Source organism: Narcine bancroftii, chromosome 13 (assembly GCF_036971445.1).
Source record: "Narcine bancroftii isolate sNarBan1 chromosome 13, sNarBan1.hap1, whole genome shotgun sequence".
NCBI lineage: Eukaryota > Metazoa > Chordata > Chondrichthyes > Torpediniformes > Narcinidae > Narcine > Narcine bancroftii.
This window is the reverse complement of record NC_091481.1, coordinates 32,320,009-32,340,287: the sequence shown is the minus strand read 5'-3', so window position 1 is coordinate 32,340,287 and position 20,279 is coordinate 32,320,009. Positions and strand designations below refer to the sequence as shown.

Genomic DNA, 20,279 nt, shown 5'->3' with positions numbered 1-20,279 from the left:
AAAACTGTATTACATTTGTGCTTCAAGTATTACAATATCGTATGTACAGAGTCATCCAAAATAAACATCTCATGCCAAATGAAATAAAATTATAAGCAGCAAAGAATAAAAGGGTTTTCCTCCCTCATGACAAAGCTCAATATATACAGTAGGTCTATGACATTCAACTTAGAACCGGAACAAAATGACTATTATATACCGTTTCTTCCAACCTTCATTCCAAACATGGCCACCAGCTCGAGATACTGTTTGTCTATTCTATTAGTTCCTGTTTCAATTCATATTTACACGTTAAGTAAACGATACGGAAGTTAGTGCTTATAACTAAGTTGACCGAAGTGCCCGTTGGGTCAGCGGACTTGGGATGTGTAGCCTTCTTTCATCAAACCTTCCTCGTAGTCTGTCTGGCACAGAATCATGTTGTTCTTGAGAAAAAATTTATCTCCCACGCAAAACCTGAATATGGAAGGGAGAAGGGGTGGGGTGGGGGGGGGAAGAAGAAAACACGAGAAGCCTTAAATATATGGGACCACCATATAGAAATAAAATCCTTCCATGTATAATACACCTGTACATTTTGAGAGCTACTTCACCTAATGAGACACTTGGTTCATTTGTTCGGTGTGGCTGCCAATTTGCTGATGGAAAGCAACATCTCTAATACGTGATGGGTACGCACAAAGCGTCCTTAACTGAAGGCTTCCAAGCTTTGCCACCATTTGTTTTAACCTTCAGAAAATCTTACTCCACCGAATCCCAGTAGAATGATGGATAATTACACAGATCCACCCAGGTGACCCAAGATAGCAGCCTTTGTTGTTTGGATAGCTGTTTACAGATGATGTTCCAATGTACTGACAGAATTCCCATTGGTAATAATGTTAAATAGATTAGATTTAATATTGAAAGCAACACAGTGTTCTGTGAATCTCAAGTGCAGAATTAGAAGATTTTCACAGATATTAATTCCAGACAAATTGTGTGCCTCTTCCTATCGCAACCAAGCAGGCATCCTTTAGAAAGGTACAAAGATGCAAGTTAGAAGAACTGAACAGAGGATTGCCGTTTTGCAAAGTCAATGGGTAGAAATTTATTCTTTGCCAGTTGTGCAGTATAATGGCATCTGGAGAAAGGCAACAAACTAGTTTTTTAAAAAAATAGAGCAAAAATAATAGTTGAGTATTTAATGTAAATGACCATGAGCTTAATTTTCTTTCGAAGCAAATCATTTCTTAATTTTAATTTAAATTATGTGAAGTTTGAATGACCCAGGGGAACTTCATTGCAGCTATTGAGTAAACAAGCGCCTCCTGTATTCCTCATTGGATGGGCATTGACACACACTAAAACAACTCGACAGGCTGAGACTGAGTCACTGGTTTTTATTCACAATGAACAAGGACTTCATCCTGTGTCATGACCCGGACTTTCTGGGGAAGGGCCAGTGTGAAGGAGAGGGTCAAAAGTACAGTCACAGGACGGGACAGAGCCAGGAAATCAGGAATACAGTGCAGTCGGGAGAGTACAATCGGAAACGTACTGTACATGCTTATGTTAATGATCAAATCTGATAGTGATTGGTCAGACCACATGATGCTGAATTAGCTGCATTTTGCAGAGTTAGATAAATTATGTGGTAAACAAGGAGTGCTCAATTTCATCTTAGAGACATTTTCCATAAATTGACTTAAAGTGGATCAATAATTTTCTACTGTTCTATGATTTTGACAACTAATTAATACATTACATCTGTTTTTTTTAAAAACTAATTCAGATTGTTAGCAGGAGTCTCTGGGCAGAACTACCATGGAGAAGAAAGGTTCAATGAAAGAAATGGCATCAACAAGAACTTTTAGATTTAAAATATCAAGGCTGTATGTTCTACAGAAAAGCATGAAGCCAAATTAGGCTTGACACTTGATGAGACAGATCACACAAAAGTAAGTCATTAGCCAATAAATTTCTTATCAAAGACAGTTCCTGTTGGACTATGGAAAACACAACAGCCAGTTTTCATACCCCCACAGAAAGAAAATTGATGCTGAACAAATAATCTGTTGATCGACAGTTATGGGTGGGCGCTGAGTGGCACAATGATCAAGACTATTCCTGGACTACTTGTATTGATTTAAAAACATTAGTTTCTCCATTACACCAGCTGGGAGCATTAAAATTCAAGCAAACAAAACAATGCCAAAATAAAATTAGGCGGGCAAAATAAAAATAATCAGTGCCACTGATTATAATCAGGCACCAGATTGTCATAAAACCTCCATCCTTACCCATGTGTGACCAGCCCCATCAAATAGCCCCTCTATTCAAGAGGTTAGGGACGGACAATATTTTATTTTGTGCCAGCAAAAAATGGACAAATATAGGCTGGGACGGTGGTGTGGAAATTAACTCAAAGAGGGAGACTTTGAGATTCGCTGTAAGAGTTTATTAACAAGCTATCATGGAATGTTTGAAACAGCCTTCATTGCTATCAATACTGTAAAATGTACCTCTACAAGCACACTTTTATACAGAGAGACAAACAAACTTTTACAGAAAATTATGATCGCATCATTTCATCAAACACTTTGCAAACTACATCTAGACCTTGACTACAGTTTAAAAAAAAATTAGTTTTGTCTAATTGTAAGAAAAACTCATCAATAACCACTGTTAGCGTCCTTGACTTCAGTCACGCCTACAACTTGGCTTCCAAACAACGTCTCGCTGAACACAACCAGCCAGGTCCATGCGCTGCTCCAAAACAGGCCGTTTGCCAACTACGTTAGTGTCAACATCTTTGCGTGAAATTTCTTCCAGATTGTGAGGAACAGATCTTCTTCAAAACGGTGCCACCGAATCTTTCTGACCCACTTGAGGGGACAGAGAAGGCCTCAGTTTAACATTTCACCTGAAAAGTGGGAGGACCCAGGATGACCACGCTCCACTACACACTAATAGCTCGGTAGTGGAGACAGCAGAGTGCACCCAGTAAATTTAACAAGTGATCAATCCTGGACGCAAAACATCTCCTCACGTGTCGGGATGGGGCAACGAAGACTGCACTTCCCAAGAAGATGGAGGCGGGCAAGTCTACTGGCCACCGTCCAGTCAACTTTCTGCAGGAGCTCTGCTGAGACCGCCTTGGCCAGCTACATCATCATGTGGTACGGTTGCTGTGGAGTATCAGATCATAAGCGGGCATAGAGGATCACTAACGGTTCCCTCATCTGCTCTCCATCGATGGGATTTACCAGGAATATCGTCTAAAGAGGTCTCGCAAAAATCAGTGAGGACCTCTTCCACCCACCTCAGAACATCTTTCAGCTACTCCCATCAAGAAGGAGATACAGGAGTATCAGCCACCAAGCTGAGAAGCAGCTTCTTACCACAGACAATGAGACAGCTGAGTGACTGAAGCACTGCTCTCACAAACCCTCTGTGACTCAACCATTTATTGAACAATATTTATTTTAATATTTGTTCATGTACTGTGCATATGTATTGTTTGACTTTATGTGGGTATTATGTCTGTATGAGTGCTTGCAGTTCATTGCACAGAAGATCAGAGAATGCAGTTTTGTCGGGTTGTACATGTACCATCAGATGATAAATGAATGTGAACTTGAAGTGGCAACTGTAGCAGAGCAGCACCCTCTTGGTAGACCAATTTATTCTTTGCCAGTGTCTGTAGTGGGACATGAGCCCAGAGCGTCCTCAGATAGATGTGTTTTCAAATGAGACACAGCTGAATGAGCTCCCACCATTACAGGACACTTATTTTCTCTCGGTCCTCTTCACAACTTTTCTCACGACTTCTGCTCTCTCCACAAACAGTTTATTCCCCAGACTCAAAGGCTGCTTTCTCTGGTACGTGTGCTGCATTTGCAATCCTCAGAGCTTGCCGAAGCCAGTTGACCATCACAAGCAGGCCCCACCACCTTCCTTACTCGCGAGGTTACACGTCTTCAGGGCAATTCTCCAGCAACACAACACATGGAGGACAGTTTCTCATGCTCAATGACTTGTGAAATCATGAGAATGGATCTTATGGCTGTAATAATAGCAACGCCCAAGGGAGTCCTTGCAGTTTAGGAATGTTAATTGGCCTGATAAAAATCTCAAATGTGAAGTAGTTAAGTTTGCAGATGATGCCAATCCTAGCGGGATGTAGAGCAGGGGCAAAGTTAATGGGCGCAGCATGGGATAACCAGAAGGAATTTGAATGTGAGCAAAGTGGGAGATGAATTACAGTAAACTCTTGTTTATCTGGTATTTATGCATCCAGAATTCTCCTGTGACTGACAAACATTTCTGACAACATTATGCCATTGACTTACCAACCTTCCATTGATCCTTATAAAATGCCATTCAGTTTACCAGAACTCGAAGTGATTTGAGTTGAAGTGGTGGCCTAGCCGAGGCATAGTCTGCGTATAATAGATAGTCCCCAACTTATGATGGTCCGACTTAAGATTTTTCGAAGTTACGACAGTTCGAATCCGTACTGTACTTCAAATTTTCAGTGTCTCCCAACAGCAATGTATCAGTCCCCACAGTGATTCCATTCCCCTGCTCTCTCCCCACAAGCCTGTGTCACTCCCCACACTGATTCCACTGCCCCCGCTCTCTCCCAACAGCCCAGTGCCAGTCCACACTGATCCTACTCTCCTTTTTCGACTTGATTGTTTTTTGACATCCAAAGGGAGTGCTGGAACACAACGCCATTGTAAGTTAAGGACTATCTACAATTTGTTTTTTATGAAAATCAACTCAGTGAATTTCAAGTGCATGAAAAGGCATTTTTAGTTTGCGTGCCATGCTTTTACAGGGTTCAAATCCAGCATTGTCTATAAGGAATTTGCATGTTCTCTGTGTGGGCTTCCTTCCACCCTTAAAACTGCACAAGGATGGGTGTAATTGGGCGGCATGGGCTTGTGGGCCGGAAGGGCCTGTTACTGTGCTGTATGGCTAAATTTAAATTTAAAATTTGTACCTGCAGTGTGGCTATTGGCAGCAACATCCTTTTGAAAGTTTGATGCTACGATGGTGAATGGAGTCACGTGTAATTTTTTTGCTATATTTTATATTAATACCATTTAGATCTAAAGAATTATACATCACTGACAATGGTAAAATGGTGAAGTAGTTTGGCAATTTATTGAAATGCGCAGAACATTGGTGTGTTATGTACGGTCATACTTTTATTTTGGAGAAATTCTGACGTGGATGCCAGGTGATTTGACAGTGTATTGCAAATAGGTGTCACCAGTTGCTCAAGCTGTGTAGAATGAATTAAAGTTGAACATATTCTGAGTGTTCCGCAAGGCTCCCCACTTAGTTTGGCAACGCCTTGAGGAAGGGAACAGAAAATTGCGGCATGTTTGCAGGTCAGCAGGGTAGAAGTCTGTAGGAGATGATTCCAGAACCGAGCTGTGTCAGGCTCCTGCCAGGAGATGCAGATCCAACAGTCGCAACCTCAGGAAAGCTGTTCGCCAAGGGGACATTCAGAGAAAATTGGAAAAGGAAGAGAGTGGAAGCTGACAAACAGAACAGGAAATCCAAAGTATAAATTCAGGGAAGCAGCCTGGTTCGTGGCAGGTTTAGGTATCACCTTTGCAATGGAATTTTGCCAATTGTGAGCAAATCCACCAAATATTCAGGACCCTGTCTGAGGTGGAGATTGTAGTAACAATGACAAGCAAGCTTTGCACAGCAAAGGCCCACGGAAGTTCCCCAAGGGATCAGTTAACCCGTTTCAGTGATCTTTGTTGAAGAATAATGTTTATTGAAGCATAAATATTGGACAGAATTCTGGCCTAACTTTCATGCTCTTCAAAACAAAGTTAGGAAAGTGTAGGTAGATCTTTCACTCTGTTTTGGAAGATGGGATGCCAACATTGTACCCACTTGTCAGTTGAAGTTATTGATTCAGTGAAAGGTAGGGAGACCAGGGTTAGTGCTGAACCAATTATCTTCTGAGCCAAGCAAGTGCCATCACATAATACTTCTGTTTATAACTTCACCAAAATTAGAGAGAGCAATTTTTTTTTTGACATACAACATGGTAACAGGCCCTTTCGGCCCATGAGCCAGTGTCCAATTAACCTACAAACTGCAGTACATTTTGAAGGGTGGAAAGAAACAGGAGCACACAAAGAAAAACCACATGCAGACTTAGGGAGAACGTACAGACAGAGCTGGATTCGAACCCTGGTCCTGGTCGCTGGCGCTCTAACACCATTGAGCTAACTGCCACGCTAACCGTGGCACCCTGGTAAATTGTGGTGTACCTTCTGTATACCACAATTTAATTAAGAGGGTTGCTGGGAAACCAACCTATTCAACATTTCAAGCTACTGTGGCATTAACTCAATGAAAATAAAATGATTTATTCATTCTGCTGTTGAAGGCACAAAAGCAACTCACATCATAAAATCTGTTCCAACTGGGTTGGAGAGATGCTAGCCAGTCGAACAAAGTATGAAGCAGGACAAGAAAACAAAAGGGAAAAGCAATGGGAGAGTTTGGCTCTTGCTATTCCTTATGAAAGGTTTTGATGCAAAACATCAATTATCCGTTGCCCTCCATGGATGCTGCCTGACCTGCTGGGTTCCGCCAGCTGGAGGAAAAGAGGGCCCAGAGGAAACCCAGGCAACAGAGCGAGTCGACCACAACCCTTCATTCCGACCTCATCTGCAGCAAGTGTGGCAGAGACTGTTGCACCAGAGTGGGCCTTGTGAGCCATTCCAGATACTGCTCTAAAACCAACCGACTGTCCATGACGCTACCGAGACAGACAGGTCTACTGCAGCACGGGCTCTTTCAGCCATGAGCCCATGCCACCCAATTAACCTACTCCCCTCGATGTGTTTTGAACGGTCAGAGGAAACTGGAGGCCCCAGGAAATACCCACGCAGACACTGAGGATGCACAAACTCCTCACAGACTCTGAGGGATTCAAACCCTGGTCACGATTGCTGGCGCACTAATAGCGTGGCGCTAACCACTACACCAACCATGCAGCCCTCTACACTAACCATCAAAGAAAAATTCCTGTATTTAAAAAAAATGATGAATTGTTTATTCTAGATCTAAACTCACCACCCCCCCCCCCCCTTCCCCGGTGAATCATTTTCTTCATGACTTCTCAATTAAATCTTCTGAACTCGAGAAGAATCAACCATTGTTCATAATGACAGCCCCCCCATTCCCGATATCAGTGGATGCATTTCCTGAAAGAAGGAAATTAATACTGTAGTCAGTAGTCCACGTGTGGTCTCACCGCTCGGAGGACTCCTCTTCCAGTGGATCACACGTAATCTTACATTTAGGTTCCACCTCAAGAATTTTACTGCATTAAGAAAGGAAAGCTTCGTCATCCCCACGAAGGCCTTTCCTCCCCAAAACTACAATCAATTACAATATTTTTATTGAGTTTAACATAACCATCCATATAGAAAATATTAAAAAGAAACAATGCAAAATAATTACAGACATTCCATCCCTTAATATTAAGTGCGATTACCTGTTAAAGCAATTGTACTTATCAATCCATTTATTACTATTACAACAAATCACAATACATCTTGATAAGATCCAAAATAAAGGGATATTATACAGGATAATTATAATTAATCCACAAATCAACTTACCTAAAAGAAAAAAAACCCTAAAACTAATCTACCCCCACCTTCAAAACAAAACAAAGATGGATCAAGTCATGATCTCCAGAAGGCAGAGGGAAGACCCTTCAAGCACCCAAATCCTGCAAAACTGGAAATGATGATAACATTCAATAAATGGGCCCCAAACCTTGTCCAACTGAAACTTTAAAAAATCTTTAATACTCTCCCAAATTTCCTCTAACCTTAGATGACGGTGCTTACAGCGATTGGCTGAGAGCTAAGCCACGCCTACTGTCTGGGCCTTAAAGGGTTGTGTCCCTAGCCAGGTCGGATCATTCTGGACTGGTCGGCCACCTGTGAAGAGCTCCGGTCTTTTGCTAATAAAAGCTTTGGTTTGGATCAACAAGTCTTTGGTTCTTTCGACGAGCTCTACAACGTGATTTCTGTATTCCACCTTAAATTGTAATAAACAGTGCCGTGCACAAAATGAAGATTCATTGATCAACTGAAGAGTGGAATACCAGTCCTCATCTGAAAAAAGTTATTAAGATCATGTTCCCAGTCATTTTTAATCTTAGCCATTGAAGCTAATCTTAAATCCAATAGATCGATATAAAAATGTGATATCAATCCACTATTAACAAATTGAAAATGAAAAAGAAAATCCAGGATATTGGAATCTGCAATTCAGTGTCGAATTTAGACTGAAGAAAATTCATAACTTTCAAATATCTTTTTTTTATTTTTAAAAAAACTAAGATTTTCAAAATACATAAAAAACGCATAACAAAATAAACTAAAAAAACCCATCCCCCTCCCCTCACCAAGCCCCGCAAGGGGAGAAAAAAAAAGAATATATCAATTAATTACATACATAAACTGTGTGATATCTCAAACTTATAATAAAAAGTTTTAAGATATTTCTAAACCCATACATTCCAAATAGGGCGACCACATCTGAACAAAAAAAATTATCATGCAAATTATGTTATTTTCTCCATATAAACACAAGACCCCAATTCATTTTCCAATGAGCTGTATTTACTTCTACATTATCCTTCCAAGCAATCGCAATACATTTACGTGCTACCGCCAATGCTAAACGAACAAAAGCTATCTGAAACTTGTCCAACCCCAAACCAAAGATACAGTATAACCCAGCAAAAAAATTTCTAGTTGGGCTAAAGTTGAACTAGTGTGTATTTTGGAGTTTCAGGTTCATCAATTTATATTTAAGTGGAATTATTGTTTCTTACAGGGATATAATATGCCTGTTTTAAAACTTGCAAATATCTTAAAAAAATGTCTATTAGAGAGCTTGAATTTAACTGACAACTGTACAAAAGAAGCCAAGTTTTTTAAAATTTCCTATAAATAAATCTTTGAAATTTTTAATACCAAATCTATACCATTCTTTAAAGCCTTCATCTAATAATGAAGGCGGGAAAAATGGTTATCTATAATAGAATTAGCCAGAGAAAAATTATTCTATATGGATGGTCAATTGAACCCATATTCTCAATCTAATTCACATTATTGTGTCAACTTAGAAAATGAGAAAGGTAAAGCAGAACCCAAAATCGCCAACACAGATGATTTCTTAGAAAAATTCAGTTCCATTTATGCCCAACAAGTTCAATGACTAATATATTCCACATCAGTCATAATTCAAAAACATTGCAATGATCCCCAACCCTCAGAGATTATGTCCGAGTGCTTAGCAGCTCCTTTAATAACAATGCAGAATTAAAATGGCCACATCATTACTCCCTCTATGCTCCCCTTCAGATCGTGGAGGATCAAACATTTAGAAGTCTGAAGAGCACCTGGAGAGGTCAGCTAGTGGCCATCATATGGGAGGAAGCATTCACGCTTTTCAGGAATGCACAAGTGGTATCAGCTGCCAAAGAACTACATTCTATAGCATCTGGAAGGGGATAAATCCAAGTAGCATGCACCGGAGGGATGACTCTTTGTGCCTTTTCACTCATTCAATTACATCTTCACTGATCACCGACTGATTCTCATGTCCCCTGGTCTCATATCCTTGATTATATTTGATTAACAAAATAAAACACAAGGTTTAAAGATAAGCATTAGAGGAATTCCAAACTTCTACCACTCTTCAGAAGTATTTTGTTTCTTTTGTTTTTACTTTTCGAGCTCCGTTTTATTTGTGGGGTAAGGTGGTTGATATGAATGTTTACCCTGTGACAATGCCACAAAACAACAAATTTCACGACTGGTTCACGACAATAAATTCTGATTCAGTATCTCTCCCCTTCCCCCTCCTCTTGATGGGGGTTCCATTGAATTTTTAGTCCTACTTTCCTCACTTGACAGCTTCAATTGTGATCTTTCCTTAAACAAAGAGAGCTTTACAGTATAAGGTAGTCTACATGCTGTTTTACTGATGGAACATTTGGCTGATAAGTATATGCAACTATACATTAAGTTGACTTTTATAATTTCACTGCAGTCATGTGATGAAACCACAAAGGCTTGCCAGCGGCTATACTTCGTGAGGTGCTTGAGGAGATTCGGCATGTCACCGAAGACTCTCTCAATCTTCTGCAGGTGTACCGTGGAGAGCATTCTGGCTGGTTGCATCACTGCCTGGTATGGGGGCACCAACTCCCAGGATAAGAAAAAACTCCAGAGGGTGGTCAACTCTACAGGCACAGAGTTCACTCTATCAAGGACATATACATGAGGCGGTGTCTTAAGAAAGCAGCCTCTAAAGTCAAAGACCCCCATCACCCAAGCCACACCCTCTGCTACCATCAGGGAAAAAGGAACGGGAGTCTAAAGACGAGCACTCAGCGGCACAAGGACAGCTTGTTCCTGGCTGCCATCAGATTCCTGAATGATGAATGAACCAAAGACACTGCCTTATTTTCCATGCACCACTGTTGTTTTTTCATCTATATATTATTGTTGTGAGATGGTCCATGACAGGAATGTTTGCACAGTGATGTTGCTGGAAACACCAAATTTCGTGAATTGCTCATGACAAATTCTGATTCAAAGTACACAAATAAGATTCACTATCTGCACCGGATATCTCCCTCCAGAAAAATATAACCATCAGTGTATAATCACGGCTCATAACCCTCACAGTTATCGAGTCATCCCTCCAAATCTACACTCCAATGCTTGCAAAGCAATACATCCTTCCGAAGATGGATAGCCCCGGGATGGCACACATTCATAACCAAAATAATTGGGATTTACAAAAATTCACCATGATAAAAGGTGCACTTTCTTATTACTGTGGTCATTTAGACCAATATAATTTTGTGAACTCTGATCTTTTTTTCTAGGTCCCCTTGTGTTTGTGATGAACGGTATCTTTACTCTCCATCCTGGTTGTCCTGGTCTTTTTTGGGTTGCATTTGCTCCTTATTTAAAAGCAAAAGCTTCTCTATGCCCGGTAAGGTGCATCACGCAACATAAGCACAGAGCTTGAAAGCCAGGTTTTATCCATCTTTCAAGCAGTTTAAAAAAAAATTGAAGGCGAATGGTTGGGGGGGGGGGAGCGGGGGTTGTGTCTTGACTTGCTCATCTTCGATCTGCCAAGGTAGGTTCTCCCAGAAGTGGAGCGTATGGACGCGGGACCCATCTCAAACGGTCAGCCCATGTTGCTGCCGGGCTGAAGAGGGAAGGGTCAATGACGTCACAATGTTGGGCCCAGAAAAGGTTAATAAGTCAGTAGTGAGCAGGGGACTCTACTGGGCGCATAGTGTACAAATGTCAGCACCGCCTGTGTGAATCAGATTCAGTGGGTCTGGTACACACAGGTTTGCAATCCCATGTAGCTTTTATTAACACACAACAATTTGTAGGAGAGCGTGGGAATATGTTATAGGAATAAAACACAGGCACACAATTACTGGTCCTATAAAAGTCTGTAAAGGGGTGCTAAACATGATTAGCCTTAGCCTGCCCTTGTAATTGCTGACTGAAGTTTGCAGGAAAAGCACATCTCATGCATTAGTTCAGATTACAACTTGATGACCTATCATATCAACAATGGAACATTTATAGACACTTAGTACACTGGCAGGCATTTGTTGGCACATAGCTACAGTTGCTATAATGCAAAACCATTCTTGTAACCTCAATCTCAGCAGCCATAACAATTATGTTTCTTAGGTTTGAATGTCTATCTGTGAAAATTGCTAAAATCAACAAAAATAGTGAACTATTTATAAACTGTGCGTAGCACTATAACTATACCCTACACTCTTATAAACCGTGCGCTTTATTCCCGTTACATTTTCCCATGCTCCTTTACAAATTGTGTGCGTGTTTTATTCCAAAATAATGTTTTCCCATGCTCTTCTATAATTGTGTGTTAATAAAAGCTCCATGTGATTGCAAGCCCTTGTATCCAAACACACCGAATCAGATTCCTTTCTTGACACAAGGTCACACTCGGCCACCGACGCTGCTGTGTTTCACATCCCGCCTCTTTTGGTTCGGGAATCCGGATTGCTGTGTAAAAGGGCTCATGGAGCTGGCTTTTTTCCTGCATTATGGGATTCCAAATACAGCTCAATACTGGATCTTTTCAGTGTAAAAGGGGCTGTAGATGTAGGTTAGTGGACATTTCTCTGGATCACTGTAGTTTAAACATTTTGAATATCAGGTTTAAGAACACTAGCTCTACCAATACTCATTGCTGTAAAAACATAATGCTGGAGGAACTCCGCATTCTCCAGCACTGTGCTTTCACTTCAACCCCGGTGTCTACAGATTTTTGTGTTTTCCTTCCAATACACATTGCTGTGTTGTGTAGAACAGAGGTAACAATTTAGGTCCTCTAGCCCAGCCATTCTCAACCTTTTTTCCAGCAATGGCCCTCCTCGGATTCTACTCAAAGTTTTAGGCCCCTTTCCCACCGAGGTAGTCAAGTTTTGGTTTCTCCCATACTTCTACCGGATACACAAAAAAGCCCCCAAATTAAAGTTGAAGTGATAAGAAAACTTTTAAGGCTTTTACTTAATGTGCTATTCTATTTATAGGCTTTCTTCTCTCCCATGTTCAGCACCCCTTTAGCAGACTTTTATAAGACCAGTAATTATGTGCCTGTGCTTTATTCCCAGAACATTTTCCCACGCTCTCCTACAAATTGTTGTGTGTTAATAAAAGCTACATGGGATTGCAAACCTGTGTGTACCAGACCCACTGAATCTGATTCACACAGGCGGTGCTGACATTTGTACACTATGCGCCCAGTAGAGTCCCTTGCTCGCTATTGACTTATTAACCTTTTCTGGGCCCAACGTTGTGATGTCATTGACCCTTCCCTTTTCGGCTTGACTCTAGTTTTAAGATGCCTTTGTCCTAGCAACAGAAAAGCCTCTCTCTCTACACTTTCTTTCAGCCAAGAACCATGGTCTAGTTACATCACCTTTTCAATGCATTAAAAAAATCTGTTCTGGTGAACTTTTGCAGTACATCTTTCAGGGTTAACATGTCCAAGGAGAATGCAGAGATTCATCAAAGGTTGCACAATGTAGCCCACACAAAAGTGGCATTTAATTAACCTGACTGAAAGCATAAAAACCACTGCCTCAGAAACTATATTTTTGATATCAACAAGGTGATGCTTCAGGACAGGTGGCAAAGCTGGGCTTTAGTTATCCACTAAATATCATTGTGGATGCTTTGAAGGTTGCAATGAAAGGAAAGTTGAAGATAGTAGTGGCAGAAACAGCTACTGTACAACTTCTCCATCTCCTGCAAATGCTGAATGAGCCACACCATTCAAACAAGTTTAGTTTTGGATGTTAATTATGCACCCAGCATCCTTTGCTGCTGAGGCACCATGTCTTCCTGCATTCAAAGCAATAGACACCATACATACAGCATGGAAACAGGCCATTTCGGCCCATGAGTCCGTGCTGCCCAATTCACACATTTTGAAGGGTGGGAGGAAACCAGAGCCCCCGGAGAAAGCCCACCCACGTAGACACGGGGAGAGTGCATGGGATTCAAACCTCGGTCCCAATTACTGGTGCTGGAAAGGCGTGGCCACCATGTATTGATGGTATGTATTTCTCCAAGCTAAAGCACAAGAGTATGTTCAGATGCATTCCATTCAGTTTGTAAGATCATTGCAATACTCATTAAGCAAACTCCAGCCTTTCCCTAGTTATTCTCCCCTTAATATTGCAAACGTGGAAGCAATATACAGGGCTCTGCTGTTGTTTCCAAAGCTACTTTTCTGTTATTTAGGAAAGGTAAATGCAGGCAATTTAATCTCCTCCAAATACAATTTTTCCACCAGAAGCTGATACAGGCTTCCATTAATTTTCTAAAATATTAAATTTAATATACACATACCTCAGCCACAAGCTAATGAACAAACATTCCACAATGTATCATTTTTATATTAGATCCTACATATTTATAGACCTCAACACAATTATTACCCTCAGGGGTTTGGACTTGGCAGGAAGGCCTCTCCAAAGGCTATAGAAACGTTAATGAATTTTCCTATTAATGCACAGAACTGGCTCCTTGGCAAGTACTGGCATCTCCATCACTGTTTAAACATGCTTTACTATCAATTTCTTTAACCCTATGAGCACTATTGGATAGTCAAAATGTAAACACCAAGAATCGGAACCTAACATTTTCAATTCATATTTTCTGGTGTTAATTTCAGCAAACATGAGTGGATTGGAAAGATGCTTCACTGGGAGAGGGGAACATCACACCATCATTGCCAGGTTTTGTGGTGATTAATGGGCAACATTTTGTAAAGTCACAAATCTAATATAAAGCAGATGGGTTTCAGAAAAATGATTTGAATTTACAGCGAGTACCAGATGTTATATTCTTCTTAACTAATTGGATTTCCACGTTCACTACTGACAATGAGGACTTTTAATGAAAAACTTTACCTCTGATTACAGAGCTGACAAGCAAAGCAGTCCAGGTGATAAACATTGTCCTTGGCTCTCATGACCATCTCAAAGGCTGGGATCAGCTTGCTGCATGCAGCGCAATTCCCCGTCACACCAAACAACCTGCAAATGAGGAAGATAAAATGAAAATCCAAACTCACTACTAGTTATAGGCAGCTCCGGAACACTGCATGCCTCGCTGGCTCCACACGACGAACGTTCTTCAACCTTCAGCGACAGAAGCCTGAAGTCAAGCATCTGTTGATTTAAGAACAGCTCCCCCCCCCCCCCCCCCCCCACCCACCCCGACACCTGTCAGTCAGGCTTTTGTACCTCCCTGCACCTCTCCAACAAAAACACCACTCCAGGACCAGTCTGCACGATTGTAGCACTGCATTTTTTTTTTTGCAATGACTACAATTGTGAATGCTCATCCATCCATTTATATATATTTTTCTATCTTGTGTCATAACTTATATTTATTGTTAACATATTTTATGCACCCTTGTGGCTCTAGCAAGAATTTCAGTAGATCTGGACATTGAGCTTATGCATCTGACAATAAATTCGTATCTCATTTATTTACTCTCCCACATTACTGCTGGGAAAGACTTTGTATCCCCCATTCAGGTTAAGCCGAAGCCCTTGTGAATAATAACTCAAGCGTAGCTTTCACTTCGTTTCTGGGTGATGCAAGGTGCAAAGGATCTCGATCTGAACCATGGCCAATTCCTCCCCACCAGCTCCCTGCACACAGAATCCCTTGCATCTCCACAAAAGTAGTGCGGAGCATGCCAAAGAAACCTGGGTTTGTACCCAGTGCCCCAAATTTTAAAAGAGGGGTTTGAAGGGTGTTCAAAGATTGGAACAAGCAAAAGCACGTTCGTCTCCATCAACAGCAAGGTCGATAGTCAGAGTTTTAATTGAAAGATTTGTTGCACAATGTAGAGCGCGTCGAAAGAACCAAAGACTTGTTGATCCAAACCAAGGCTTTTATCAACTAAAAGACTGGAGCATATCACAAGTCAGTCGACCAGTCCAGAATGACCTGGTCTAGCTAGGAGCAATCCTTTAAGACCTGCCAGTAGGCGTGGCTACACTTTCAGCCAATCACAGTCATCCTACACAACCATCTGGACAGATACACATGGGTGATAGAATCTGTACGATCACACACAAGTACTCGATGGAGATTCATTAACAAGAGTAAGCAAATGAAGCATAACAATTAGACATATTCTGGGTAAAAATTGCTGGAATTGGACTGCATGGTAACTTTTTAAAAAGGGAATTTAACAAGTACTTCAAGAAAATTTACAGGGCAATATGGTATCAATAATTAAGAAGCTTTTCCTCTAAAGAGATGACGTGGACCAATTGTTCGCCTTTCAGAGCTAAATTAGCACCTGAAGCACCATCATTTACACAAAGACTGAAGTTGCTGAGACTGAAGGCTTTTATTTGCAAGAGATGGACAGCAACCCCTGTGTTGGTCGGTCACACTGACCCAGACTCGGAGACCTGGTGGCAGGCTTGTGGCACGACAGCCTTATGGGGAAGAAAGGGGGAGGAGTCACAAGCCAGCCCAGTGAGAGCAGGCTCAACCGGAAAGGTCAGACCATTTACTTAAGGCATGCAAATATAAACAATGGCAGTTTTACCAACTGAATTCACCGCAACACAAAACACATTTTCAAAAATCAATTCACAGTAAGGGGGAACCTGTTAACATGTCATTTGGGAGGGGGGGGGGGCAGATCCAAGCAGTAACTGGTGCAGTAATGATCTCAATACTAAACAATGCTGATTGCAGGCTTTAAAATGTGAACCAAATAGCATCAGGTCTAAGGGCTTAATGGTGCTCTCTGCATTGTACAAGGGTCCCTATTCTCACACTATAAGACTGTATTAATGGGCCCTACTTTCTAGATGGCAACAGGAAATGTGAGAGCTTTTATTACATTATTATAAAACACTAACACCTCCACAATAGGATTCACCAGGGAAATAAACTTGATTTCAAACACCAAGTTTTACCAAGTCAAAGATGTGTTGGGGAATAGGATTTTCTTGGTGATTTTTTTTGCATCAGACGATGCATTTTTTTTCAGGGGAGAGGGAGCGAAAGAAGCATCACTTCTGCAAAACGACACACTGAATTCAATGGCCCAGGAACAGCATCACACTGTCCTGATGCAGGCTCTCAACTAGAAACACTAACTTGCACCTTTTGACTCCACAGATCCTGCTTCATAGACAAAGAACACTACAGTACAGATCAGGCCCTTTGGCCAGCGATGTTGTGCTGACTCAAACATTCCTTAAGAATAGCACTAAACCTTCCCTACCCCATAGCCCTTGACTTTTCTTCCCTCCACATGCCAGTCTTTCTTAAATGCCCCCGATGTTTCAGCCTCCACCTCCCATCCAGGGAAAGTCATTCCAGATACCCATAACTCTGTTGTGTAAAAAACAAACTTACCCCTGACAATTTCCCTAAACTTCCCTCCCTTCACTTTGTACCACGTCCTCTTGTATTTTCTATTCTTGCCCTGGGAAAAAGGCCCTGGCTGTCCACCCTATCTATGTCTCTCCTAATTTTGTAGACCTCTATTGTCTCCTCTCATCCTTCTATGCTCCAAAAAGTCCCAGTTCTGCTAACCTTGCCTCATAAGACTCATTTTCCAATCTAGGTAACATCATGGTTAATCTCCCTCTCCAGAGTTTCCACATTCTTCCAATAATGAGGTGACCAGAGCTGAATACGATGCTGTAAGTGTGGTCTTGCCAGAGATTTGTAGAGTTGCAGCATGACCTCTCTACTCTTGAACTTAACCCCCTTTTTTAATTAAGCCCAACATCCTACAGGCCTTCTTAACTATCCAATTAACCCACACGGCGACCTTGAGGGAGGGATGTATGGATTTGGCCTCCAAGATCCCACTGTTCATTTGCCCTCAAGTAACTGACCATTGACCCTGTACTCAGCCTTCTGGTTTGTCCTTTCAAAATGCATCACCTCACACTTATCTGGATTGAATTCCATCAGTCACTTTTCCACCCAATTCTGCATCCTATTGTATCGTTTTATAACCTATGACAACCTTCAGCACCATCCACAACTCCTCCAACCTTCGTATCATCCACAAAGTTATTGATCATTCTTTCTACCCGAGTTCTGCCAGAATTTATTAGATTAGAATTGATTCAAATTTATTGTCAAGTACAGATACAAAGCCAATGAAATGCAATTAACATTTTACTGCTATTCATAATAATTGCGAATAAAAGCAATGCTCCAGCAAACAAACAAGTGTAAAAGTACTGACAATACAATATGACGGCAATATTGCTTAGTGCTGTGATGCAAGGTTCAGCAAGGTCACAGCCTCAGGAAAGAAGCTCTTCCTGAGCTTGCTGGTCTGGGAGCAGAAACTCCTGTAGTGCCTACTGGATGGCTGGAACTTCAAGGATTCACAGATCAAAGGGAACCAGTGATGGAAAATAGCCGCACACTGTCTCAAAGCAACTTAACCACAGGTTGCTGTAAAGCACTACTTATATCAGCAAGGAATTGAATTCAAGAGCAAGGAGGTCATGCTGCAACTGTACAAAGTTGCACCTGGAGAACTGTGTGCAGTTCTGGTCTCTGTACTTGAGGAAGAGTGGACTGGGCTTGGAGGCGATCCAGAGGAAGTTCACCGGATTGATCCCAGAGATGAGGGTGTTGACCAACGAGGAGAGACTAAATCGTCTGGGATTATACTCACTCAAATTCAGAAGAATGAGAGGAGATCTTATAGAAACATATAAAATTATGAAAGGGATAGAAAAGACAGAGGCAGGAAAATTGTCTTCACTGGTAGGTGAAACCAGAACTAAGGGCCACAACCTTAAGATTCAGGGGAGCAGATTTAAGGCGGAGATGAGGAAAAACTGTTTTTCCCCCAGAGAGTAGTGAAGCTGTGGAATTCTCTACCCAGGGAAGCAGTTGAGGCTACTTCATTAAACATATTTAAGGTTCATTTAAGATAGATTTTTATACAAAAAGGGAATTAAGGGATATTGGGAAAAGGCAGGTAGGTGGAGTATATCACAAACGTACATAAATTGTAAATCATATCCATAATTCGTATTCCAAATAGTTCAAGTGTAGATTAAAAAATAATACACTAAAAGCAGAAAGAAGTAAATAGTAGAGGAGAAACCTCAAACCCTTTACCTATCCTCATTGCCAGATATAACTAGTATTAAAAGAAAAAACAAAGTTTGAATAAAGAATAAGGAACGTGAAAAAGATATGTCAAACAATTTAATTATATTGGAGTAAAATTATAAAGTATGATGTCACGCAACCACTTATCGTGAGTGTTGGGGGTGGGGCGCAGCACCTTTCCATTTAATAAAAGAGAGCCAAAAGGAACTGTGCGCCTCTGAATCAAAGATAAAGAAGAATCATTCTCTCTTGTTGTACCGAATAGGGTCACCAAAGGATTTGGTGTTAAATCTATATTGAAAATTTTTGATAAAGTATGAAAAACCCCTTTCCATTATTTTTCTAGACTAGGACAACTCCAGAACATATGAATTAATGATTTTTCTAATTCAACGTTTCTGGACTCTTCACTTTCATTCTCAACTAAGTTAATAGATAACATAATTGTTAAAAATTCAATGAGAATTTGGGCACATTAGAAAAAAATGAAATGCATAATGTTTTCTCTCAAGTCCTATTGGATCTAATCACATTTTTTTTCAACCCTTTTTACATGGTGGTTTTCAGAGATGGTTTAGAGAGGATATTCGAAGCTTTAAGGATCTCTTCATTAATGGATACTTTGCATCATTTGAACAGATTATTGCTAAATTTAACTTGCCCAAATCGCAATTCTTTAGATATTTGCACGTCTGACATTTTCTTGAATCACATTTCTAATTTCCCAAGAGAGTCTGAATCAAATTTTGTAGATGAGTTTTTTTTTTTGCTTAATGCCTTCTAGTAAATGTTTAGTATCTATTATTTATGAGAAATTGTTATGTTTAAAGTCAGACTTTGTTAGTTAAACAAAAAAAATGCTTGGGAACAGGATTTAAATGTGATTATATTGGATGTGGATTGGGGCACAGTTCTTAAGTTGGTTAATAGGTCTTCATTATGTGCTCGACATTGTCTATTACAATTCAAGTGGTACAAAGATCACATTTGTCTAAGGCTAAATTGTCCCACTTTTATTCTGTTAGGACTCCCTGGTGTGACAGGTATAAGAGCAGAGAAGCATCATCAATTAAAAAAAGTATTTAAGCATGCATATTTTTGAATTCTACTTTGTATCAAATGTAGCTTAAAAAGAGAATGCTGAAGATACTTAAAAGGTCGGGTAGCATCAAAGGAGAAACACGTGGTTAATATTTGAGGTGAATGACGAACCCCAAATATTCACTCCGTTTTTCTCTCCACACCTGCTGCCTGAGTTACTACGCATCTCCAGCATTTTGGATTTATTTCAGATTTACAGCATCTGCAGGTTTATTTTGTTTGCTAAACCAAATTTATCCCTGTTCAAGCCAGTCTTCATCCCTGCCACTCCCATTCCACGTCATAGAGTGAAAGAATGGAACAGGCCCTTGGGCTCACTATGTCTCCAAGTACCCATCTACCCTACAATCCTACTTTTTTCCCTTTCCCACGTCACCGTCAGCTTCATCCAACCCACTACCAGTTCCTTATTCTTTCATCATA

At 40.7% G+C, this 20,279-nt stretch overlaps 1 protein-coding gene across 3 annotated transcripts in view; it reads right to left on the bottom strand.

The window, feature by feature from the left end:
* Positions 1 to 201: 201 nt before the first annotated feature.
* The window catches only part of lmo3 (LIM domain only 3), a 78,361-nt gene continuing 58,283 nt past the window's right edge, over positions 202 to 20,279 (bottom strand). For all 3 annotated transcript variants that reach the window (XM_069907595.1, XM_069907594.1, XM_069907597.1), the window contains exons 3-4: positions 14,537 to 14,662; positions 202 to 456 (exon numbers count right to left, since the gene is read on the bottom strand). In XM_069907595.1, the coding sequence (XP_069763696.1) occupies positions 351 to 456; positions 14,537 to 14,662 (232 nt within the window). In that variant the 3' untranslated portion in view covers positions 202 to 350. The remainder of the gene's footprint in view (positions 457 to 14,536; positions 14,663 to 20,279) is intronic.